General features: G+C 39.9%; 1 protein-coding gene across 6 annotated transcripts in view; it reads left to right on the top strand.

Annotated features, from left to right (window-relative positions):
* Alms1 (ALMS1 centrosome and basal body associated protein) overlaps positions 1-20,506 on the top strand; it is a 97,613-nt gene that overhangs the window by 74,569 nt on the left and 2,538 nt on the right. For 5 of the 6 annotated variants that reach the window (XM_060383640.1, XM_060383642.1, XM_060383641.1 and 2 more), the window contains 5 exons: positions 16,114-16,231; positions 17,503-17,706; positions 18,017-18,258; positions 18,748-18,901; positions 19,609-19,672. In XM_060383640.1, the coding sequence (XP_060239623.1) occupies positions 16,114-16,231; positions 17,503-17,706; positions 18,017-18,258; positions 18,748-18,901; positions 19,609-19,672 (782 nt within the window). The remainder of the gene's footprint in view (positions 1-16,113; positions 16,232-17,502; positions 17,707-18,016; positions 18,259-18,747; positions 18,902-19,608; positions 19,673-20,506) is intronic. The other variant, XM_060383644.1, reaches the window with a different exon arrangement.

Consider the following 20,506-nt stretch of genomic DNA (forward strand, 5'->3'; position numbering starts at 1 on the left):
CACCACAGGTGGAAAAAAAAAAGTCATCCGCCCTTTCCTCACTATAACGTTTCTTCCCAGCTGGAAAAGAGTGAGAAAGTGTAGCACAGCGCTATTGTTTGTTGTCATTCTTTCCACCAACACACCAGTCACCCTTTAGATACAGAGCTTTGCACTAGATGTTTTTCAGATCTGTGACGTAAAAGGAAGCCCCTGACACGGGAGCTGCAAGCTTAGCATGGCCTCTGCATGGCCCAGGGGGGTTGTCTCTTTTTTATTCTTTTCTTCTGTCCTGTGAGAAGGACAGGCTTGCCTTTAAACACCTACACTCACACACAAATAATACAGCATGACTTTTTTTGTTAAGTAAATGAAGCACTAAGATGATATAAAAATTGGAAATGGGGTAAGCCAAACATGACTTAAAATAAATAACTAAATGAAGAACTAAGAGATGGAAGGACAAGTTGAAGCCAGAGGGGGATAAATACACTGGGTAGATGTGTTTACAAGAAATAAGCTACAAGTTTGGTGTTACATGTTCTAGAAGACAAGCTATAATCACATAACATTATATTATAAAAGCAAGTCAGAATTTCAAAATTACTAGTTATTTCCATTACAAATACTAAGTGAAGTTTCTTCCTCTGTCTTCATAAAGAAGACATTACAGAGTAACTGCCCTCCAGTCCCCTTGTGGTACGTGCCACAGCAGGCAGAGGCTTTTAGGGCCACATTTCTTCCATAACAGAGTTGGTAAAGGCAGGTGCTCTACCCAAGAGTGAAATTAGAGCCATGAACTTGATGGTGCATACCTGCTATCTCAGCACTCAGGATGCTGAAGCAGGGGGTATCATGAATTTGAGGCCAGCCTCAGCTACCAGTGTAAACCTGTCTCAAAAAAACAAAGTAAAATGGAGAGAAGGGCTCTTCAGGGGAGAGATGCTCTATCCACTGGGGTAGGGAAAGTAGAATTTATTTTACGCAAGCTTTCAAATTTTCTATTTTTGTATATTTTATATGGTTAGTGAAATAATTTATAAATAAATACCTATTTTGGCAATTTGTGCTCAAAATATTTTGTCAGTAGAGGACTGCATGGCGATGGTTGGTCCAGAGGGAAGGAGATAGGAGATGCTCAGTTTACCATAAGCGGTATTTCTCATGATCAAGCTTGTGATAGATATAAAGTGACAGTGATCACATACGTTAATTGATGGGTTTGTTTTAAGTAAGAAAAAACTGGAGACAACACTGGAAAGAGGGGGAAGGATCCAAGTAGAAGGTTTATGTGTAACCACGTAACACAAAGTTTACACTTTTGAGCTGGGCATTGTGGTACATATCTGCATTTGAAGTACTCAGGAAGCTGAGACAGGAAGATTGCTGTGAGTTTGAGGCTGTCCTGAGAAACTTAATAAGATCCTGTCTTGAGTCCAGATGGTTTTCTTTTTTCCACTTAATTAAATGACATTTGGCGCTTAGCATGACAATCCATCCCTACCCTCCCCTCTAGCCCTTGGCAGCCAGTAATCTGGGGGCTTGCCTGGTCTGGCCATTCCGCACAGACACAACCATACAGCATGTGATTCTTGTCAGGTTCTCCTGCCCCTAAGGACTGAATATGGGACATCATCCTTTCAAGGCAAGCGCTTTACAACTAAGCTGCAGTTCCAGCCTTTTTTCTTTTTTTTTTCAAGGCTTATCTAAGTCAAAGCACAAACAGTAGTTCAGTTTTTCATGTTTGATAATATTCTGTTGTATGTGTATACAATATACTGTTTTTTATCTATACATCCAGTGGTAGACTTTTGAACTCTTCAGCCACTGTGAGCAGGGCTGATCCTGGAATCCCAGTGTAGTTCTTTGAGGTACACTGAAGAGTGGAAATACCAAATCATATGGTGGCAATTCTTTTGTCTTAAGGAACTGCCCACCTGGTAACCACAATGGCTGTCCGTTATGCTCCTGCAGGCCTCCTCCTCTGTTGCTGTATGACTTCACAGTCTCACCATAACTGTACAAGGGTTTCCATTTCAACATACCCTTGCCAGGCCTTTTTTTATTTTATTAATGTTATCTCCTAGCTGTGCTATTAAGTGTAAGGTGGTTTCTCCCTGTGGTTTTGATTTACATTCCTGTAGTGATTAGCCATGTTGAACATTGTTGTATATGCATTTTAGCATTTGTATATCTTTGGAGAAATGCCTTTTTTTTTTTTTTAAGTCCTTTGACCCTTAGGAAATTAGCTGCTTGGCCTTTTTTTTTTGTACTGGAGTTGTTAGACCTTACTAAGTGTGTGGAGATATATATATATATATATATATATATATTATCATTCTGTAGCTGCCTCTTATACCATCACTTTTGTTGATTGTATCTTTTGACAGATAGCAGTTTTAATAGTCCAGCATGTGCTCTTTGTTACCTGTGTTTTTAGGGTCATATTCAGGAAATTATTGCCAATTTTGTGGTAAGATTTTTGTCTTTAGCCTGGCGTTTTATATTTAGAAATTCAGTATTTTGAGTTAATTTTGTATATGGTATACAGAGAAGGTCTGCTTTTATTCTTTGGCATGTTCGGGTCTAGTTCTAGCAAGATCATTGGTAGACTATTTTCCTCATTTGTAATTTAGCACTATCATTAGAAATCATGTGAGGTTTGTGTGTGTATGTATAAATGGAAAGTTGTCTGTGTGTCTGTCTGTCCACATTTGGATACTCTATTCTATTCCATTGGTTTGTTTCCCTTATGCTAGTACCTCAGTTTGGATACAGTATATCTTCATCATAATTTTTAATAGAAAGAATTGCCCTATTTTCAAGATTGTTTTGACCACTCAGTCCTTTAAGAGTATACAGTTGTAAATATTTTATTCTTTCAATGTTATTGTAAGTATAATTGTTTTAATTTCATTTTTGGATTATTTGTTGATGTATAGATGCATAGCTAATATTTACATGTTGATCTTGTACCTCTCAGCATTGCTGAAATAATTTGTTAACACTTAATTTTCTTGTAGAGGATATAGAATTTCCTGTCATTTGCAAATAGAGACAGTCTTTCTTTTCAGTTTGGATGGTTTTAACTTTCTACCTGACTTACTGAGTACTTCCAGTAGAGTGTTAAATGGTAAAAGCAGGTACCCTTGTTCATGTTCTCAGGAGGAAGACTTTCTTTCAATCTTTCACAGTTGAGAATGTGTTACTGTGGAGTTTTCTCTTGGGACTTTTATTATATTGTGGAAGTTCCTTTTTGCTGGTTTAGATTTTATTTTTATTATAAAAAGATTTTGGTTTTAGTTAAATTTGGCATCTATTGATATGATCACCTCCTTCCCCTTGTCTTAATACTATGGTATATATTAACTGATAATCACATGTTAAGCCAAACTTGAATTCCTGGTGTAATTTCCATTTTGCCATGTTATGCAATCCTTTTCAAGTGCTGTAGGATTCAGTTTGCTAGACTTTTGAGGAAGACTTTTGGATCTATATTCATATGGCGTGCAGTTTTCTTGTGATGTATTTGCTTCTGTTGTTATCAAGATAATGCCAGCTTTGTGGAATGAGTTTGTTATTCTGCTGTGTTTTGATGATCAGTATTAGGATTAATGCTGTGGTTAATGTTAATTCTTTATGTAGCTTTGTATTCAAAGAAAACTGCCTGTTTCCTGGGATTAGAGACCTATGCCACCACACCTGACTATATTTGGGTTTGTTTTTTTTTTATAATCATACAGAAAAGTAGAAAGTTTTAAATTGGAAATATAGTTATGCTGTCTCTTTAATTTACTGTCAGTTGGCTTTAGGAGTGTTTCTTTAGTTGAGTTGTGTGGGTTTTCTACAAAGCCTAATTGCAAATCTTGTAATGGGTTTGTGATTTGAAAACTTTTTTGCTGTTGTTGTTGTTGTTGTTGAAACAGACACTTTCTGTGGAGCCCTGTCTGCTCTGGAACTCACTGAGTAGACCAGTTTAGCTGGCCTGGAACTCAAGAGCTCTTCCTTCCTCTGCCCACCAAGTGCTGAGATTTAAGGGCGTGTGCCACCACTCTGAGCTTGTTCTTACCCTTCTCTGCATTGCTCTCCAGACTGCTGACTTCCCTTTCTGTGTAGCAAAGTCCTTTTACTGTACTCGTCACGTGTGCACTTCAATGTCCTGTCTGAAAGAGTCAACCCAAAGTCACACACAAAAATACCCTTTAGTTTAGTTTTCTTCTAGTGGGTCTATAACTTTAGCTTTCATCTAGTTTATGTCAGCTTCAGCTACTTTTTAAAGACTTTCATCCACCAAGTATTTGGATGCCCTTGCAAGATGTATTTTCTAATAAGATGACATAAAACTTGTCTGTGGGCTGATGTTTGTTATTATTTTATGCATGTAACTTTTGTCTGCATGTAAGTATGTGCACCACATGGGTGTGCCTGGTGCCCATGGAAGTCAGAAGAGGCATCAGATCTCCTAGAACTAGAGTTGCAGATGGTTGTGAGTCCACATGCAGGTGCTGGAAATCAACCCCCAATCCTCTGCAAGAACAAAAGGTGCCCTTAACCACTGAGCCATCTCTCTAGTCCCACATTCCCACAAAAAAACTTATTTTTGCATTGATAGGTGAGCGGAGAAAGTAGATTTCCAAGTCTCATTAATTTTCATTTTCTGCATGAAGGATCATCTGACCCTCAAGTTTTGTCATATGAATCCTCTCAGAAGTGTGGTGACAGAGAAGGATGAGAGAAGAGCAGTGTAGTTTCCATGCCATTTCTATGTTCTCCTCTTTTTCATCATCTTCATCATGTTTTTTTAATATGCATGTTTCATTGTGTAATACAAAACTGATCTCAAGTTTATAATCTTCCAACCACAGTTTCCCAAATTCCCAGCAGGTAGACAGTACTGTGCCTGGTAGGAAAACAAAATGAAACAAAAAACTTTAGTGCTAAGGATTTTGATTGAATTAAATGTACTCATGGCCTCCCTTTAAAAAAAATTTCCCGGTATCCATTCTCATTTCTATCGTGTAACTGCCCTTTTGGAAATATATTTTGAGTCACATGGGTTTTTACAAATACTTGTGTGTTTGTAGGTGTGTGTGTGTGTATGTACATGTTCATTTCAGTTTGTATAAAAAGCTTGCCACTGTTTTGATTTTTATGTTCATAATCTCAGAATCCATTGACATCTAATCATAGGTATATCTAATCCAGGTGTCTAATCACTGCATAATAATCCATGGAGTGTGTGTGCATTTACATGAGTTCTGCTGGACCCTCAGCCCAGCCGTCCAGCATCCAAAACAAGCAAATCCTGTCTCTCTGTGAGTCTTTTTGCATGTATACTGAAAATGGGATTATTGGATCAGGAGACACAAATGCTTAATCTCATATAAGAGTACAAAATTTCTTCTTTTAGTCTTTATTCCTGCCTGAACTTTATAAAAATTTCCATTTCTACTTTCTGGCTGGTAATATCTGGTCTTCATTTGAAAATAAGAAATACAGATTTCTATATTATGTAAAGATGTGTGTGTGTGTGTGTGTGTGTGTTGTATGTGTGTGTGTTTTGTTGTCTTCTTGAGTAAATTCTACTTGTCTTTGAGTGTCTGTCATATCCCCAACACTGTGGGTATGGCACAGTGGCACACTTTTCAAGTCTAAAAAAGGCTTTTAAGGGATTTGCTTTATTTTCAACTTTAACACATTGACTTGTACAGCCAAACACAGTTCTGATATGGAATGTGACCAGAGGTGTGAGATGCTCTTTGAGATTTACAAACACTTGAAGAAAGGATGGGAGATTGTGGTACAATCTTGTATTAACAAGCTTGTTTTAAGATAGCTCTGTAGGTTGGGCATGGTCGTGCACACCTTTAATCCAGCATTTGAGAGGCAGAGATAGGTGGATCTCTGAGCTCAAGGCCAGTTTGGTCTACAAAGAGAGTTCCAGGATAGCTGTGCTATACAGAGAAACCCTGTCTTGGGGGGAGGAGGAGACATATCTCTGTAAAACTCCATTCTCAAAACACAGCATCCATAGTTAATTCCAGACACCTGCAGAATATTTATCAGCAGTTATTGTACATTAGGCAAATGGTAACAAATTTCAGAGTAGCTTTATAAGTAAGTTCATATTCTTTTACTACAACACAGTAAAACTAGGCTGAACCAGTGTAATTTTTAAATTAAATATGAGAGGAAAAAATTGCCTTAGATTTCAAAGTAGTAATGGTATGTCAAAACTTGGCATTTGTGGCTAAGTCTGTGGTAAGAAGGCACATCCACCATGGGAATCCATTCCCAGGACTGACTAATCAAAAGCAGATCTTTTAAAAGGACAGTAGTTCCTTCTCTGGCTATTCTTGCCACAGAAGGAAATAATATCTAGACTACTGATAATGGAGACACAAGCACAGACAAAAGGGACGTTTCTTATATTAATGTACAAAGTGGCTTTGCCTGCATATATGTCTTTGCATCATATGGATGACAAAGATAATCTTTTAAAATATTATTTTGCATTGTTTTAGGCAGATATATTTTAGAATCTAAATGGATAATGATTGAGGAAAGTGTAACTGACCATCTACCTAGTTAGCTAATAAAAATTGTATAGCTATCTATAATCTATACCGTACTCCCTCCTGTCTGTAAACATACACCCTCCACATGTGGAGTTCCCATTCAGCTGGTCTGAGAGAGTGTGCTATGTTATCTCCAGGTCCACTCTGAGGACTTGGCTTTTTAATGTCTGCTGACACACTGAAGTATGTTTTTAAAAATTTTTAGTTTCAGTCTGGATAGTTGCATGAGCAAAAAATAAATTTATATTGTTTATTAAAAAAATTTAGTTTCAGATTTGGCATTTATGCTTATGTTGTCTTTTTATTAGCCTCTTTCATTTTTCTCTGAAAATTTTTTTGATTTTTAAACATTAGTTGGACTGTAATTGTGTTGTTATACACATTGTTTTTTTATTCATTCTTGACCAGGAAGCTCTTCCCAATCTCCAGATTATAAACACAGACTTCCTACTTTAAAAACATGTAGGAATAGGGAAGCAGTACATTTAAGCTGTTAATGTGCATACAGTTTATTTTATGCACATTTCTAAATAGTCAATTATCAATAGATTTCTCTTAATAAGTAATATAAAGTTACTAAGAAAACCTGGTGTCCTTTTGTTAAGCTAGACTGTCAATCATTAAGACTTAGTAATTGAGTAGCATATGGTTCTTTTGAAATTTTAATACAAAAAAATGGAAATGGGGGGGCGTGATCACAATGGGAAGATCTGAAGAGGACATTAACTCTGAATGAAGTATGAAGTTTTATTTCCTAAATCTAAAGTTGCGTCAGAGCCTCCAAGTAAACCTAATGGATGAGGTGCAGCTGCTACATCAGTAAAAATGTCCAGTCACCTTGAGTGAGCATGATCCCTGGCAATATTTAGAGCCAGAGGGGAAAGTATTTAAGGGAGTACAAATTTAAAAAGGCCACTTTCAGACTGTAGTGTTTTCAGCTTGATAGAAAACCTTTGGAATCCCTGCTCTCCTGCTCTGCCACTCTGCATGGCCGTCGTGACCACAGGTAGACATACCCCACTTGTTGATGGAGGAGTTTAGTGCTGGTTCACTGTTGCCCTGCTTCTGGGAAGCTTTCCTGCCCTCAACCCTGATGACCTCCATAGCATGTTAACCATCATGGTAGCTACAGCTTGAATGTTGATGTCACCCTCAGCTGTTCTCCTGTCATCAGTCTTCACTCATGGATACCAGAGAAAACAAAATCCCAAGAACTTATTCAGATACAATGCCTGTTTAACCTTCTGGTGAAGTTTTACACACACACATACGCTCACATGCTCACACACTCTCATTTGTTTTGAACTAATAGTGTCTTTCTGCATAGCCCTAGCTGTCTAGAACTCACCATGTAGACCTGCCTGGCCTCAAATTTACAGAGATCTGGCTGCTAAGTGCTAGGATTAAAGGTGTGCTCTACCACACCTGGTATTTTTCATAATTTCTTCATCTGCTGAAATTAGACCCTAAACCTTTGTAACTTTTGTCTCTAGGCACATAATTATGTCACCCTTAATGGATCAGTAAATTTTACTAGACTGTAATTATCAGTTGATCTGGACATTTCTAAAAACCTTTTAACAAGAAAAGCTGTATCTAGTGACATGAAGTCCCTCTTGTTTTGACTGACTGACTATAGTGTATTTCTGGCATTACCATCAATCCATTCCTCAGAAGGAGAAACCTTTCAGGTGCCTAGCTGAGTGAAGGCTATTGATACTAAACTTCCTGCATCATAACAAATGTGCTCTCCCAAAGCTTAATTTTTATAGTAAGAGTAATTCTCTCATTTTAGATAGAGCCTCATGTAGCCCAGGCTGCCCTTTAACTTGCTGTGTACCCAAAGATGACTTTGAACTCCTGATTCTTTTGCTTCTACATCCCAAGTGCTGGAATACAGGTATACTCCATCACACCAGCCAGTTAGGTTGTCTGTTTATTGACTGGTATGAGTAATTTAAAAAACATTAGAAGTAATTTTAGACTTTTAAAAGGCTTAAAGAAGCTAAGGGGCTTAGTGACAAATGCCTGTAATCCCAGCACTTGGGAGGCTTGGATAGGCAGACGAGAAACTCAGTACACAGCAAGTTAAAGGCCAGCCCGGGCTGCACGAGCTTGTGTCTCCGTAAATACATAGTTAATGTAAAGGCTGCCTTTCAGGAGCTTTCTGATGTCTAATCAATAAATGTGGGAATGGTTCTTATCTAGTACTTTTTAAACATAAAAGGAACTACAAAAGTCTAGAAACACTCCTGAAATGGTGGCATTTTTTTCGCTGTGTAAAGCCAGGCATCAGCAGGTGAGTTTGCTCTCATGATAAACATTAGGAAGAAGCAGCCAGCTAAAATATGTTTTCTTCCAAGATGGCTCACAACAGAAAGTTTACACCATGGTAGCTGGTATCATTTAACTTGGAAATACTTAAATCTCCATGTGGAACTCCATTTTGGAAAACAGCCAATCCACACATACCTGGAGGTTGATCAGGTGCCTGTAGCCCTCTGTAGGCAAAGGGATGTGGTCTGTTGCAGGCCAGCAGCATCTGCCAGTGAATTTTTTAAAATGTATCGCATGGTGGATCCCAAAACCAGCTGAACACAAGTGCAGGTCTTTGCATGGTGTTTTGGAACCTGGGTAGAAGTCAGCATTCCTGCAGCATTGCTGACTGGCCGCATGCCTTGGGCTTTGCTCTAGGGAGTGAGGTGCATGCCACCCAGTGCCATAGCACACATTCTTTTTTCTTTTTTTTCTTTTCATAGTTCCAGGGTTTCTTTTAAAAACAAACCTTTCAATACTAAAGTCTCGCCTCGAAGGACAATTACTTTTAAAAGACTGATATTTTATTTTTACGTGATATGCGCTAGAAATACAGTCCAGAATAAACATTATTTTTGTTAATAAACTTAGAAGAGCCATCATGAGGTGATCTTAGGAAATTTCCTTCCACTCTTAAGGTCATCTTCATTATTTTTATGACCAAACACTGCACTCTATTGAATGCCACATTTTATTTAATATTCAGCTCATAGATATTGGTTTTCTAATTTAAAGGCTGCCTTTCAGGATCTTTCTGATGTCTAATCAATAAATGTGGGAATGGTTCTTATCTAGTACTTTTTAAACATAAAAAGAACTACAAAAGTCTAGAAACACTCCTGAAATGGTGGCATTTTTTTTTTGCCTGTTTTTGCAATTTTTTTGCCTATTTTCAACAAAGCTGTATGAGCATGTACATGTTTTTAATGTGTTGGCCTGTTTCCCTTTCTCTTGAGAATATACCTAGGGGTGGAATTGTTGATCTGATGAACTGCCAGACTTTCAAGTGCCTTTACCAGTTCACATTCCCATAAGCAGTGTAAATGTTCCAGTTTCTCAGCATTCCAAGTTCATATTTGTTTTGTTTCATTTGACTTTTAACCACCATAGAGGGTCAAATAAATACATTTTGTTGGGAGGAATAAATGTAAATGTGGGGTTTTCCTGACTTTTTGCATTTACAACTGGTCTTTGGAACCGGATCTTGGAAATGCAGGAGGCATTTGGTCCTATCCATTGCTGTCATACCTGGAATGAAGCAGGTCATACCAAACGTCAGCAGCTCCTCTGCACCATCTCCTTAAAGGGCAAACCAATACATGTCTTACACTCTTAATTATCAATGGTTTTTACTATTAAGATTGCAAATCCACTTGCTTTGGGAATTCTGGCATGGGAAATAGGTCTAGCTTTCTCCTTCATAGCTCCCTGATCACAAAGGTTTTCCTTTAGGTGTCCACTGTAACCATTTCTCACAGATCTGTGTGGAAGAACTTTTCACTTCAATTTCCAAGTACAGCAGCTTTCTTGGGGATACATTTGTGGGTATCCTACTTTAAAACTTGGACCTTTGAACTAAGCATGTTGATGAAATCAGTTTATCACTTTTATAGGGCTAAAACATTTCTTCAACCTAAACTCATTACATCTTTATTGCCACACTCACCACTTCAAGCCTTTGTTTTGTTGATTCTCTTTTGAAGTGGTAATACACCCCAATGAAACATTAGGAATAATGTAGCATTTGATGAGTGTCCTTCCTACTCTCGTTCCCAGGCATCAACTCACCAGAGGCAACTAGTGTTGTTTCTACTGCAAGTGAGTTGTGCAGTCATCAGCGTACCCACTTTTAGACTATTTCTATCACTCTAGAAAGCTCCTTGGTTTTGTTTACAATTTTTCCTTAGTCCCAGCCTTAGGGACCCTTACCTGCCCATTCTGCAACAGTTTACATAGTCACTGACGATGCAGCTTCTGCATTGAGTTGCTTGCTTTCATGTGATGTTTTCAAGGTTTACTATGCTATCAATGATTTCTCCTTCTGAGTAGTGGTTTGTTTTTGTTTTTGTTTTTAAACCACATCAGATCTATTAGTGAACATTTAGATTGCTTTTAGTTATCGGAATACAACTATGGCCGTTTATTGGGAAGTTTTATGTAAGCATTTCTTTTAGATGTAAAATAGTTTGTGATAAATTTTTAATGTTTTAAGAAAATGCTTGTGTTTTTTCTTTTTGGTTTTTCAAGACAGGTTTTCTCTGTGTAGCCCTGGCTGTCCTGGAACTTGATCTCTAGACCAGGCTGGCCTTGAACTCAGAGATCTGCGTGCCTCTGCCTCTCTGGAATCAAATGTGTGTGTCACATTGGCCAGCCCTTTTTGGTATTGTGTGTGTGCGTGTGTGTGTGTGTGGTTTCCCCGTAGTAGCTATGCTCTTTTAAATGCCCACGTGCAGTGTGGTGAGCATCCCAGTCCTCCCACATCTTTACAAAACTTGTCATTACTCACGTTTTGGCCTGACCATACTAAGTGACGCGAAGGCACTGCATTGTGACATTATCTGGGTATTCTGGCAACTAGATAGTGAAGATCGTTTTGTGTGCTTGTCTTTGGTGATAAGTGAATTCACATCTTTTGTCCACTTTTAAACTAGGTCATCTGTCTTCCTGTTCTGCTCATAAGAGTTTTATTTGTTTGGGGTCACTTGTTAGCCTTTTGGGTAAGATCAAGGATGGCATCTATTCCTTTCTGCTCTGTGCTCTTATTGTAAGTCTTATCAGGTGTATAACTTGAGGAAAGTTTCTCCCATTCTGGCACTTCTGTTTATTTTAAAAACAAAATTTGAAGTTCACATGGTGAATAATGAAGTTTTGTTTAACATTTTATTTATTAATTATGTAGGTCTGCATCTATGCTCAGTGCATTTTTGTGCATGTGATGTGTCTAAAGTCATCTTTTGTATGTGAAGATTCTTTTGTTCTAAATCCTAGCTGACCATAACCATAAGAGTTTATTATCAGTCTTTCTGTGTTGACTGTTGTCTGCACCTAGTTTTCACCTCAGTTTACACTGTCTTAATTACTTTAACATTTTTAAATCAAGAAATGTAATTTTTTTCCTGCTCTTTTTTTTTCCTAATAATTTTTGGTTCTTATGATCCTTTGCCTTTCCATGAAAGCTTGAGACCAGCTCATACATTTTTTCAGGAAGGTTCATTAAGGATTTTTTTGGGTTTATGGAGAACCTACAAATTACTTTGGGGAGACTTACTAGCAGTTTTTGCATTGTCTAAGTCACGTATGAGTGTCTCACAATTAATTTAGATTTATAATTCTCCCATAAATACGTTATAGTTTTTGCTGTTTTGAGTGAAGTGTTCAATACAGTTTTCAGATATCTCAATGCTAGAATATAGAAATGACCTTTCCCTCACTGCTCTTACATCCAAGAGCCTGGCAGAACTTATGAATTGCAGTAGCTTCTAAATTCTTTAGGCAGGACCATGTCACTTGCGAATAAAAAGTTTTACTTCTTCTTTTCCAGGCTAGATTCTTTCCTTTCAAATATTTTACATATATATATATATATATATATATATATATATATATATATATATATATATATACACACACACACACACACAGCATAAGCATTCTATTTAAAACAAACAAACAAACAAAATTGGTGGCATATTTTGTTTTTATCCTTAAATTTCTGTCTTGAAAGCCAGCCCATTTTGGAACCTACTGTGCTTTGGCTACACAGGTGTGGTATGTTACCTGTCATTGTATTGACTTTACTGCCCCTTTTGTACTTGTGCATTTTTGCTTTTTAACAAACATCATAGCATTCTGAAAGTTTTACACTAGTTGAGTTTTTGTCTTTTTTTTTTTGTAGCCTCCCATCAACCATCAAACCTTTTTTGTTTGTTTGTTTTGAAGATGGTATCTCCCGTTCTTGCCCAGACTAGGCTTGAACTTGGGATCCTCTCACTGTAATGTGAAGAGCTGAGATTTTATCTTTTCTAGTATTTCTTTTGTTGATTTTTGTAGTTCTTTTTTTTTTCATGTTTGCCTTTATTCATTTGTTTTGAGACAAGGCCTCACTGTGTCAGTCAGGCTAGCCTCAGACAGGACACAGTCCTCCTCCTGCAGCCCCCCAGTTGTGGTTATAGGTAAGAGCCAGCAAGTCAGCCCTTTCTACACTTCCTGTAACTTCAGGAATAAAAAAATTTAGTTCCATTGTAAGTGAGGAAACTGGTACAAAGAGACAGTTTTGTGTCTTGAGAGACAGAAGGCAGGACCTAACATTGGCTCAGGTCTTAGGAGTCTAGGCCTAGTGCTGGCTTTGTGTGTCTCTGCTGCCCCCAATCCTATATCAGATTCTTTTTACAATTCTGTCTACACAGTGTTCCTGCCTTTGATTTATATAATTATCTCTACTAAACATTCTTTTATTTGATTTGGGCCAAAGCTCAAAAGTTCCTTGTGAGCTTTTCCACCACTGAGGCACTCTGTATGTCTTATTATATAGAAATTCTACTTTCCAAATCTCCAAGTCATTGACACAAAAAAAGTCAAGAATGGCTGCAGCTGTACCTAGAGACTTAGGACATGCCCTGGGGATTTGTGCAGTGCAAAATGTACATTCAGGCAGGCTTCTGAATGTTGAAATAATGCTAGGGTAAGGGTGGACTAACTGACTATGGTCTACCAGTATGTATTGTCATTTCAACCCTTAGGACTCTATCTAGTTCTCAAACATGCTGTCCTTTTGTTGAGATATAAGTATACTAGACATGCTGCCACTCAATGGCTCTGTCTACCAGGAGGACAGCTAACTTGGCAGGCCAGTTTTTGTCGTCTTTATCATGCTTGGGCATTTGCTCACCTTTGGCTTTCACATTCCTGTGGATTATCATATTGATGATCAATTCTAAATTTGACAGGTCAGTGATGTTAAACTCACCAGTTTACAATTTTTACCTTTCTGAAAATCAAACTGTTTCCTGCCTTCAAGTGTTTCCCTTTTTCCAGGATTCTGGGCTAAGTTTCCAGAGGCCTTAGTTTAGCTCATTCAAAGGAATAGATACTTTGCTTGAGCTGCAACATGCCCCTATCAAACTTGCTTATGAAAATGTCCTTTGACACTTACCAAAAATGAAGGCCAAACCTCTCCTTAGAGATGGTCTTCTTCTCCTCCCTAGGATTCTCTCTCCCCCCAGGACATTTTATGATGAGCAGGCTTAAGAAACACTCTTGGGCTGGAACGATGTCTCACTGGAGAACACCTGCTGTGCCATCATGCCAAGCAGTGTTCAGGTCCCAGCACCTGTCCAACAAGCTGAATCCCTTATATGCCTATAGTCCCAGGTCTGAGGGAAGCCAAGCAGGATTGCTGGAACTTCCTGGCTACCGATCTAGCTGTGGATATGTGAGCCCAAGGTTCAGAGAGACACCTTGCCTCAGAGGAATAGATTGAGACTGATGGAGGAGGATGCTGATGCCCTCTTCTGGCCCCCATGTTTGTGTACTTGCTTACAGACAGTTACTACTTTTTAAAATTTATTTATTTTTATTAATTACAGTTTATTCACTTTTTATCCCAGCTGTAGCCCCCTCCCAATCCCACCTCTTTCTTCTCCTCCCATGCTCCTTCCCTAGTCCACTGATAGGGGAGGTCCTCCTCCCCTTCCATCTGATCCTAGTCTATCAGGTCTCATCAGGACTGGCTGCATCCTCTTTTTCTGTGGCCTGGTAAGGCTTCTCTCCCCTCAGGGGGAGATGACCAAACAGCCAAACACTGAGTCCCTGTTCCCATTACTAGGGAACCCAATGTAGCTGCCATGGGCTACATCTGTGCAGGGGTTCTAGGTTATCTTCATGGATAGTCCTTGGTTGGAGTATCAGTCTCAGAAAAGACCCCTGTGCCCAGATTTTTTGGTTCTGTTGCTCTCCTTGTGGAGCTCCTGTCTCCTTCAGGTCTTTCTATCTCCCCCATCTTTCATAAGATTCCCTGCATTCTGCCCAAAGTTTGGCTATGAGTCTCAGCATCTGTTTTGATACCTTGCTGGGTAGTGTCTTTCAGAGTCTTTATGTGGTAGGCTCCTGTTCTGTTCCCTGTTTTCTCCCTCTTTTGGTGTCTATCCTGTTTGCCTTTCTGAATAAGAATTGAGCATCTTACCCAGGGTCCTCATTCTTGATTAGCTTCTTTAGGTGTACAGATTTTAGTATGATTATCCTATGTTATATCTCTAATATCCACTTATAAGTGAGTATATACCATGTGTGTCTTTCTTCTGGGATACCTTACTCAGGATGATCTTTTCTAGTTCCCACCATTTGCCTGCAAATTTCATGATTTCTTTGTTTTTAATTGTTTTTAATTTCTTTGTTTTAAATTCCATGTGTAAACTTACCACAATTTCTGTATCCATTCCTCTGTTGGGACATCTGGGTTGTTTCCAGCTTCTTATTATGAATAAAGCTGCTATGGACATGGTTGAGCAAATTTCCTTGTTGTATACTTGAGCATATTTTGGATATATGCCTAGGAGTGGTATAGCAGGATCTTGAGGTAGCACTATACCTAATTGTCTGAGAAAGTTTCAGATTGATTTCCAAAGTGGTTGGAGGAGGATGCTGATGCCCTGTTCTGGCCTCCATGTTTGTATACTTGCTTACAGACAATTATTCCTTTTTTTTTTTTTTTTTAAGAAACAGTTTTATGGAGTATTCAGTTACATTTTGAACTTTTCCTCACCTACCAGTGTCAGCTTTCATCTCTTAACCTTCAGTGCAACTCATTTGAGATTTCTTAAGAGGCACTGCAGCTCTTTGGTATCTGCCTGCCATATAAGAAGTCTGAATCTGCCCTGATTGAGGGCTCCTCTGTGGACTTTATCACTTTAGTCAACATCTTTTTTAGCTTCAGAATTACCTACATGTGTCAGCCAAGAATTTCATTTTGGAGATGTGTCCAGCTAAAGGTTAGCTACCAACTTCTTCAGTTCTCTCAAATCCCAGGGAAATGCCCAGCTATCTTTGTATTGCAGTTGCCTGGGCCTTCCAGCAGCATTCTCCCCATCACAGAGACACAGTCCCATCACTCATAAGCTGCTTTCAGCTGTGTCTCACCAGTTTGAAGAGAGAAGGCTTCGGGGGCTTGCAGGCTCGCATGCCCATGGGTAACTATACCTCTGGCTGCAGATCACTCTGAGAGAGTCTCTTTTCACTTTTCCAGGTGACAAACCATATGATTTCTTCTGACTCCGTTTCAACTGCTGGTAGTTTCCTGAGCTTGGATTCTACTCTTTCCAATGAGGAAAATGTGCACGTGTTAGACAAGGGTGTGCAAGCTGGTAAATCTTTTGAATTTAACTTTTGCATTGATTCAGTAATGCCTCTTCAACATATTTAACTCAGATAAAGGGTACAAACAGCATAATTCATACTTCACTCATGATAAAAGCTATAAAGATTAAAAGTACCTGCCTGTTGAGATGCAATTTTCCTGTATTAATTGCAAAGAAAATCCAAGTTTATAAGCAAGAGTTTAGGGAAACGAGTGTCTTCATAGCAGAGGTGCAACTAATTCACAAGTCCTGTGAAAAGCAGTTTGGCAGTTCTTATCAAATTCACTTTGACCCAGCGTTTTTGCTTTTGGAATTTGGCCAATAGATAGATACACTTAAATATGTGTAAAATAGTAATTGTAAAAACTAGTGTTGTTATAGTAGAAATTTAAAATCAACTTTGATAGCCATCCGTAATGGTGGAATTAATTATTGTAGTTTCATACAAACATTATTGTATATTATATAAAGAAGTTTTATATAGAATGAGGAAGCTCTGTCTACGGGCTGGAGAGATAGTCAAGAGCACTGGTTGCTCTTGCAGAGGGCCGTGATTCACTTCCCAGTACACGGATAGAGGTTCACAAATACCTGTGATTCCAGTTCTAGGGAATCCAGTGCCTCCGCAGGCACTGTACACACATGTACACACATGGCGCAGACATACCTGCAGACAGAACCCTCAAAAACTTACTTTGCCAATACAAAGGCATACATAATTTAAAAGAAAACTCAAGGTACAGAACAGTGACAATTTACTGCTGTGCATTTTGTAAAAACAAAGGAGAAAAGAGAATGGCTCAAGTGAGTAAGTTTTCTGAGGTCCAGAGTTGTAAACAAAGGCTGGAGAGCAGGCGAGGAGGATTTGAAGCATGCTTGAAGAGAGTTTTTGATTTTGTAAAGTCAGTCTCTTTTTTCTCTTCCTTCAAGTCTTGAGCTCAGTATTATCACCTTTTCCTTACCGGGTGATTGGCAGCAGGTCCGGAAAGTACTTACTGTCTTGCTCCCTTCGTGTCGGAGTTGAAGACCTAAACTCATAAATCAGCATTTCTTCTTTCTCTCTCATAGTTAAACCCACTTAGGAATTAACCCTCTCACTCCCCTTTTTCTGCACCTGTCTCCACCGCCTTTTTCCTCTCTTCCTCTCCTTTGCCCTCCCCTCCGTGCAGCATATCTTTGAGTTGCTAACAAGGGCTCACCCCCTGACTGGAGTAAGCCTGCCAGCCAGGCAGCCAGGCTTTGAGTGTGCTCCCAGAAACATCTGTCTTTCCCCTCAGGTAAATTGGAGATTGTGACTGGTGCCAAAAAACACACTCGGGATGTTGGGGTGACTTTCCCAAGCCCGGCTTCTGGTGAGGCCAGATTGGAAGAGGACAGTGGTGTGACTTCCTGGCCAATAGAAAAAGCCAAAGAGAAAAAGTTCCTTACCCACTATCTGCGGGCCAGAAACTTAGGGAAGAAGCAGCCAAGTCCCCATGAAGGTCAGTTTCTGACTCCAGGTAGCAGGGAAATGCAGAGCCATGTCCCAGAGTCTTGCAACACTGAGATCCCTTGCTTTTGAGGACTCTATGTTGACTCCACCCGCCACTGACCACCACATTGCCATGTTTTGAAAGTAACTAGAACTTCATTTCGAGAGTCCTACTGTGGTTAAGAACAACTCAAGGGTTGTCATCCCCGACAGAGGAGTCCCTTTTAAGTCAGTATCACATACATGTCTTTGATATAGTTGGGCAGTTATTAAAAAAATAATAAAACTTTTCAGTTTCTTCTTGAAAATATTTCCTGTAGGAGTCTCCTGGTTTGTTCCTGTGGAAAATGTAAAGTCTGGATCTAAGAAGGAAAATCTGCACAAGATTTACAGCCCTGGCATCTCTTGGTTTGAACCAGTAACCAAAACCAAACCCTGGAGGGAGCCACTAAGAGAACAAAACTGGCAGGAGCCATGCCTGATGAGTCATGGGGTTCAGGGAGGCCCAGATGGAGGAGGTGGCCCGGTTTCTCTTAGGCCATTTGTGAGAGTCACCCTGCAGGTGGGTACAGTAACTTCAGGTTGACTGTAGCCACACGTGTGTGGAGATGTGTGGCTGGCATGCTGGGGGTTTAGTTGTTCAGTCATCCTCAGGATCTGAGGCGAAGGGAGGGTTCTGATAGGACATTGCTCGCTGTGTGCAGGGTTCTCCATGTGCGATATCAAGCCTAGTGTTTGGATCAACACTGCATTGTCGTAGGACCTTACCATTTAGCCACAAACTCACCCTTGAGCTCTAACCCCTTGGTGGCTAAAGAAAATACTTAATGATGAATTTGAAGGGAATGAACTGACTTCTGTCTCATAAACATTTGGAAGAGTTGCAAGTGACCCCACTTTAGTTCTCAGCTTTTCCCAAAGGCATTTTTGTGCTTCCTTTGATTTTTCCTGGGGCCCCTTCCCTTAGGCTCTCTAAACCTCTGGGGCAGGTGCTGTTTTTTTCTGAGCACTTGGGGCATGTCATTAATATGAGGCTTTTTCTCACCCTTAGGAAGCACTTCAGCTTCACAGACCTGACTTCATCTCCCACTCTCGGGAGCGGATGAAGCGCCTGAAGTTTCTAGTCCAGGAGAGGAAGCTACAGAACCTGCTCCAGAGCGAACGGGAGTCTCTGTTCAACACTGTGCAGCCCCTGCCCAGGAGAGGTACACCCTCATGTCACTTTGAGAGTGGCTGCTGCTGTGTGAGGAACACTGCTAGCTGCCAGTCCTCGGCAAGGATGCCAAATGTGGCTTTGCTTGCTGAGACTTCTGTCTCCTCACTAACTGGCCCAGCCTAGCTTTTCACACTTGGGTGACCCCAGTAAGCCAGCTCTGCAGGCCTTCTCACCGCATCCATGCTACCATAAAGATGGCTCTTTTGCAAACTAGTTTGCGTTCATAGTTTCAGAGTGTGATAGGAGAATAATAATAGTCCACAGACCTGAGGTCTGCCCAGCACTGTTCTCACACTGTATTAGGGCACTGTATTAAGACTCACTTCGCCATTTAAGTGAATAGCTCACCCAAATTCCACTCTGCTTAGTGAAAGCCCAGCTTTGCAGCCAAGGTCTGTTCTCGTAGTCGTGGAACTGAGTGGCAGTAGAATAACACAAGACAGCTGTGAACGTGTCAAGCACTACCTGCAGCTGCCTCACCTATCAACTACTCTGGGCCTGCCACAGTGGGTTTAGGTTGCCGTCGCCGTCCCTCTAGTGCAGTTCAGGCTTGGGCCTTGCCCTTGATCTTTACACATGTGCATGTATTGCCAGCCCAGGTCAGGGCCCAGGGCCCAGCAGCTTCTTGGCACAGCTATATGCGCATTGCCTCTCCTTACACTCACTATCTGCAAATGAACCTCTTCTCTTGTCTAGTCCACCTGGCCATCCAGAAGACCAAGCCTATTGGAAAGAATGAAATGATTCAAAGGACCAAGCGGTAAGCCCGAAAGAATAAGAGTAATTACGCAGCTATAGGCCAACCACCAGGTGATCAGGAGCTCTGCTTCCCAGCCCCCAGATAAGGTTGCATGCTCAATTGGAAGCATGTGAGGTTAGCTGTGAAGTTGGTTCTCACAACACACATAAGCAAGAGAAAAATACAAGATAGTCTTCAAAAGGGCAAGGGGAATGCGTGGGATGAGCTTGTCTTTATTAGAAATCTGGATGAAACTAGAAGATACTTTGAAATAAAAGTAAATATTTATTTTGGGCCACCTTCTTTATCTTAGCAATATCATTTCTAGGAGTTTTTCCAACAGAATAAGAAGTAATGGATTGCTCTCCACGATATTAAATAAAGCTTAAGAATGTGGGTTCCAGAGGCCTGTTTAGTTTCAGTCCACCGCTGCAGTGGCAGTCTTTAAAAGTCTTTGCTTCCAGAGCTGTGTAGACCTGTGCATGGATAAAATATTCCTGGAAATTCCAAAAGACTTGATAATAGTGGTTACCTTTGGGAAACAAGAACTGAATGGTTGGGGTGCAGGGGTAAGGGGTGTTATTGTTGTAGTAGGATTTCTTTACTTTTTGTGGTACAAGACTGTAATCCCTGCACTCAGGGAGGCAGAGGCAGGTGGATCTTGGAGTTCAAGTCTGGTCTGCAAAGCAAGTCTAGGACAGTCAGGGCTACACAGAGAAACTCTGTCTCGAAAAAACAAAACAAATTATTTATTATTTTGTGTATATGAGTGTTTTGTCTGCTTATATGTAAGTATATCACATGCATGCGGTGCCCTCAGAGGCCAGAAGAGGGAGTTGGATTTCCTGGAGCTGG

The sequence above is a fragment of the Meriones unguiculatus genome, chromosome 5 (assembly GCF_030254825.1).
Source record: "Meriones unguiculatus strain TT.TT164.6M chromosome 5, Bangor_MerUng_6.1, whole genome shotgun sequence".
In the NCBI taxonomy this organism is placed as follows: Eukaryota; Metazoa; Chordata; class Mammalia; order Rodentia; family Muridae; genus Meriones; species Meriones unguiculatus.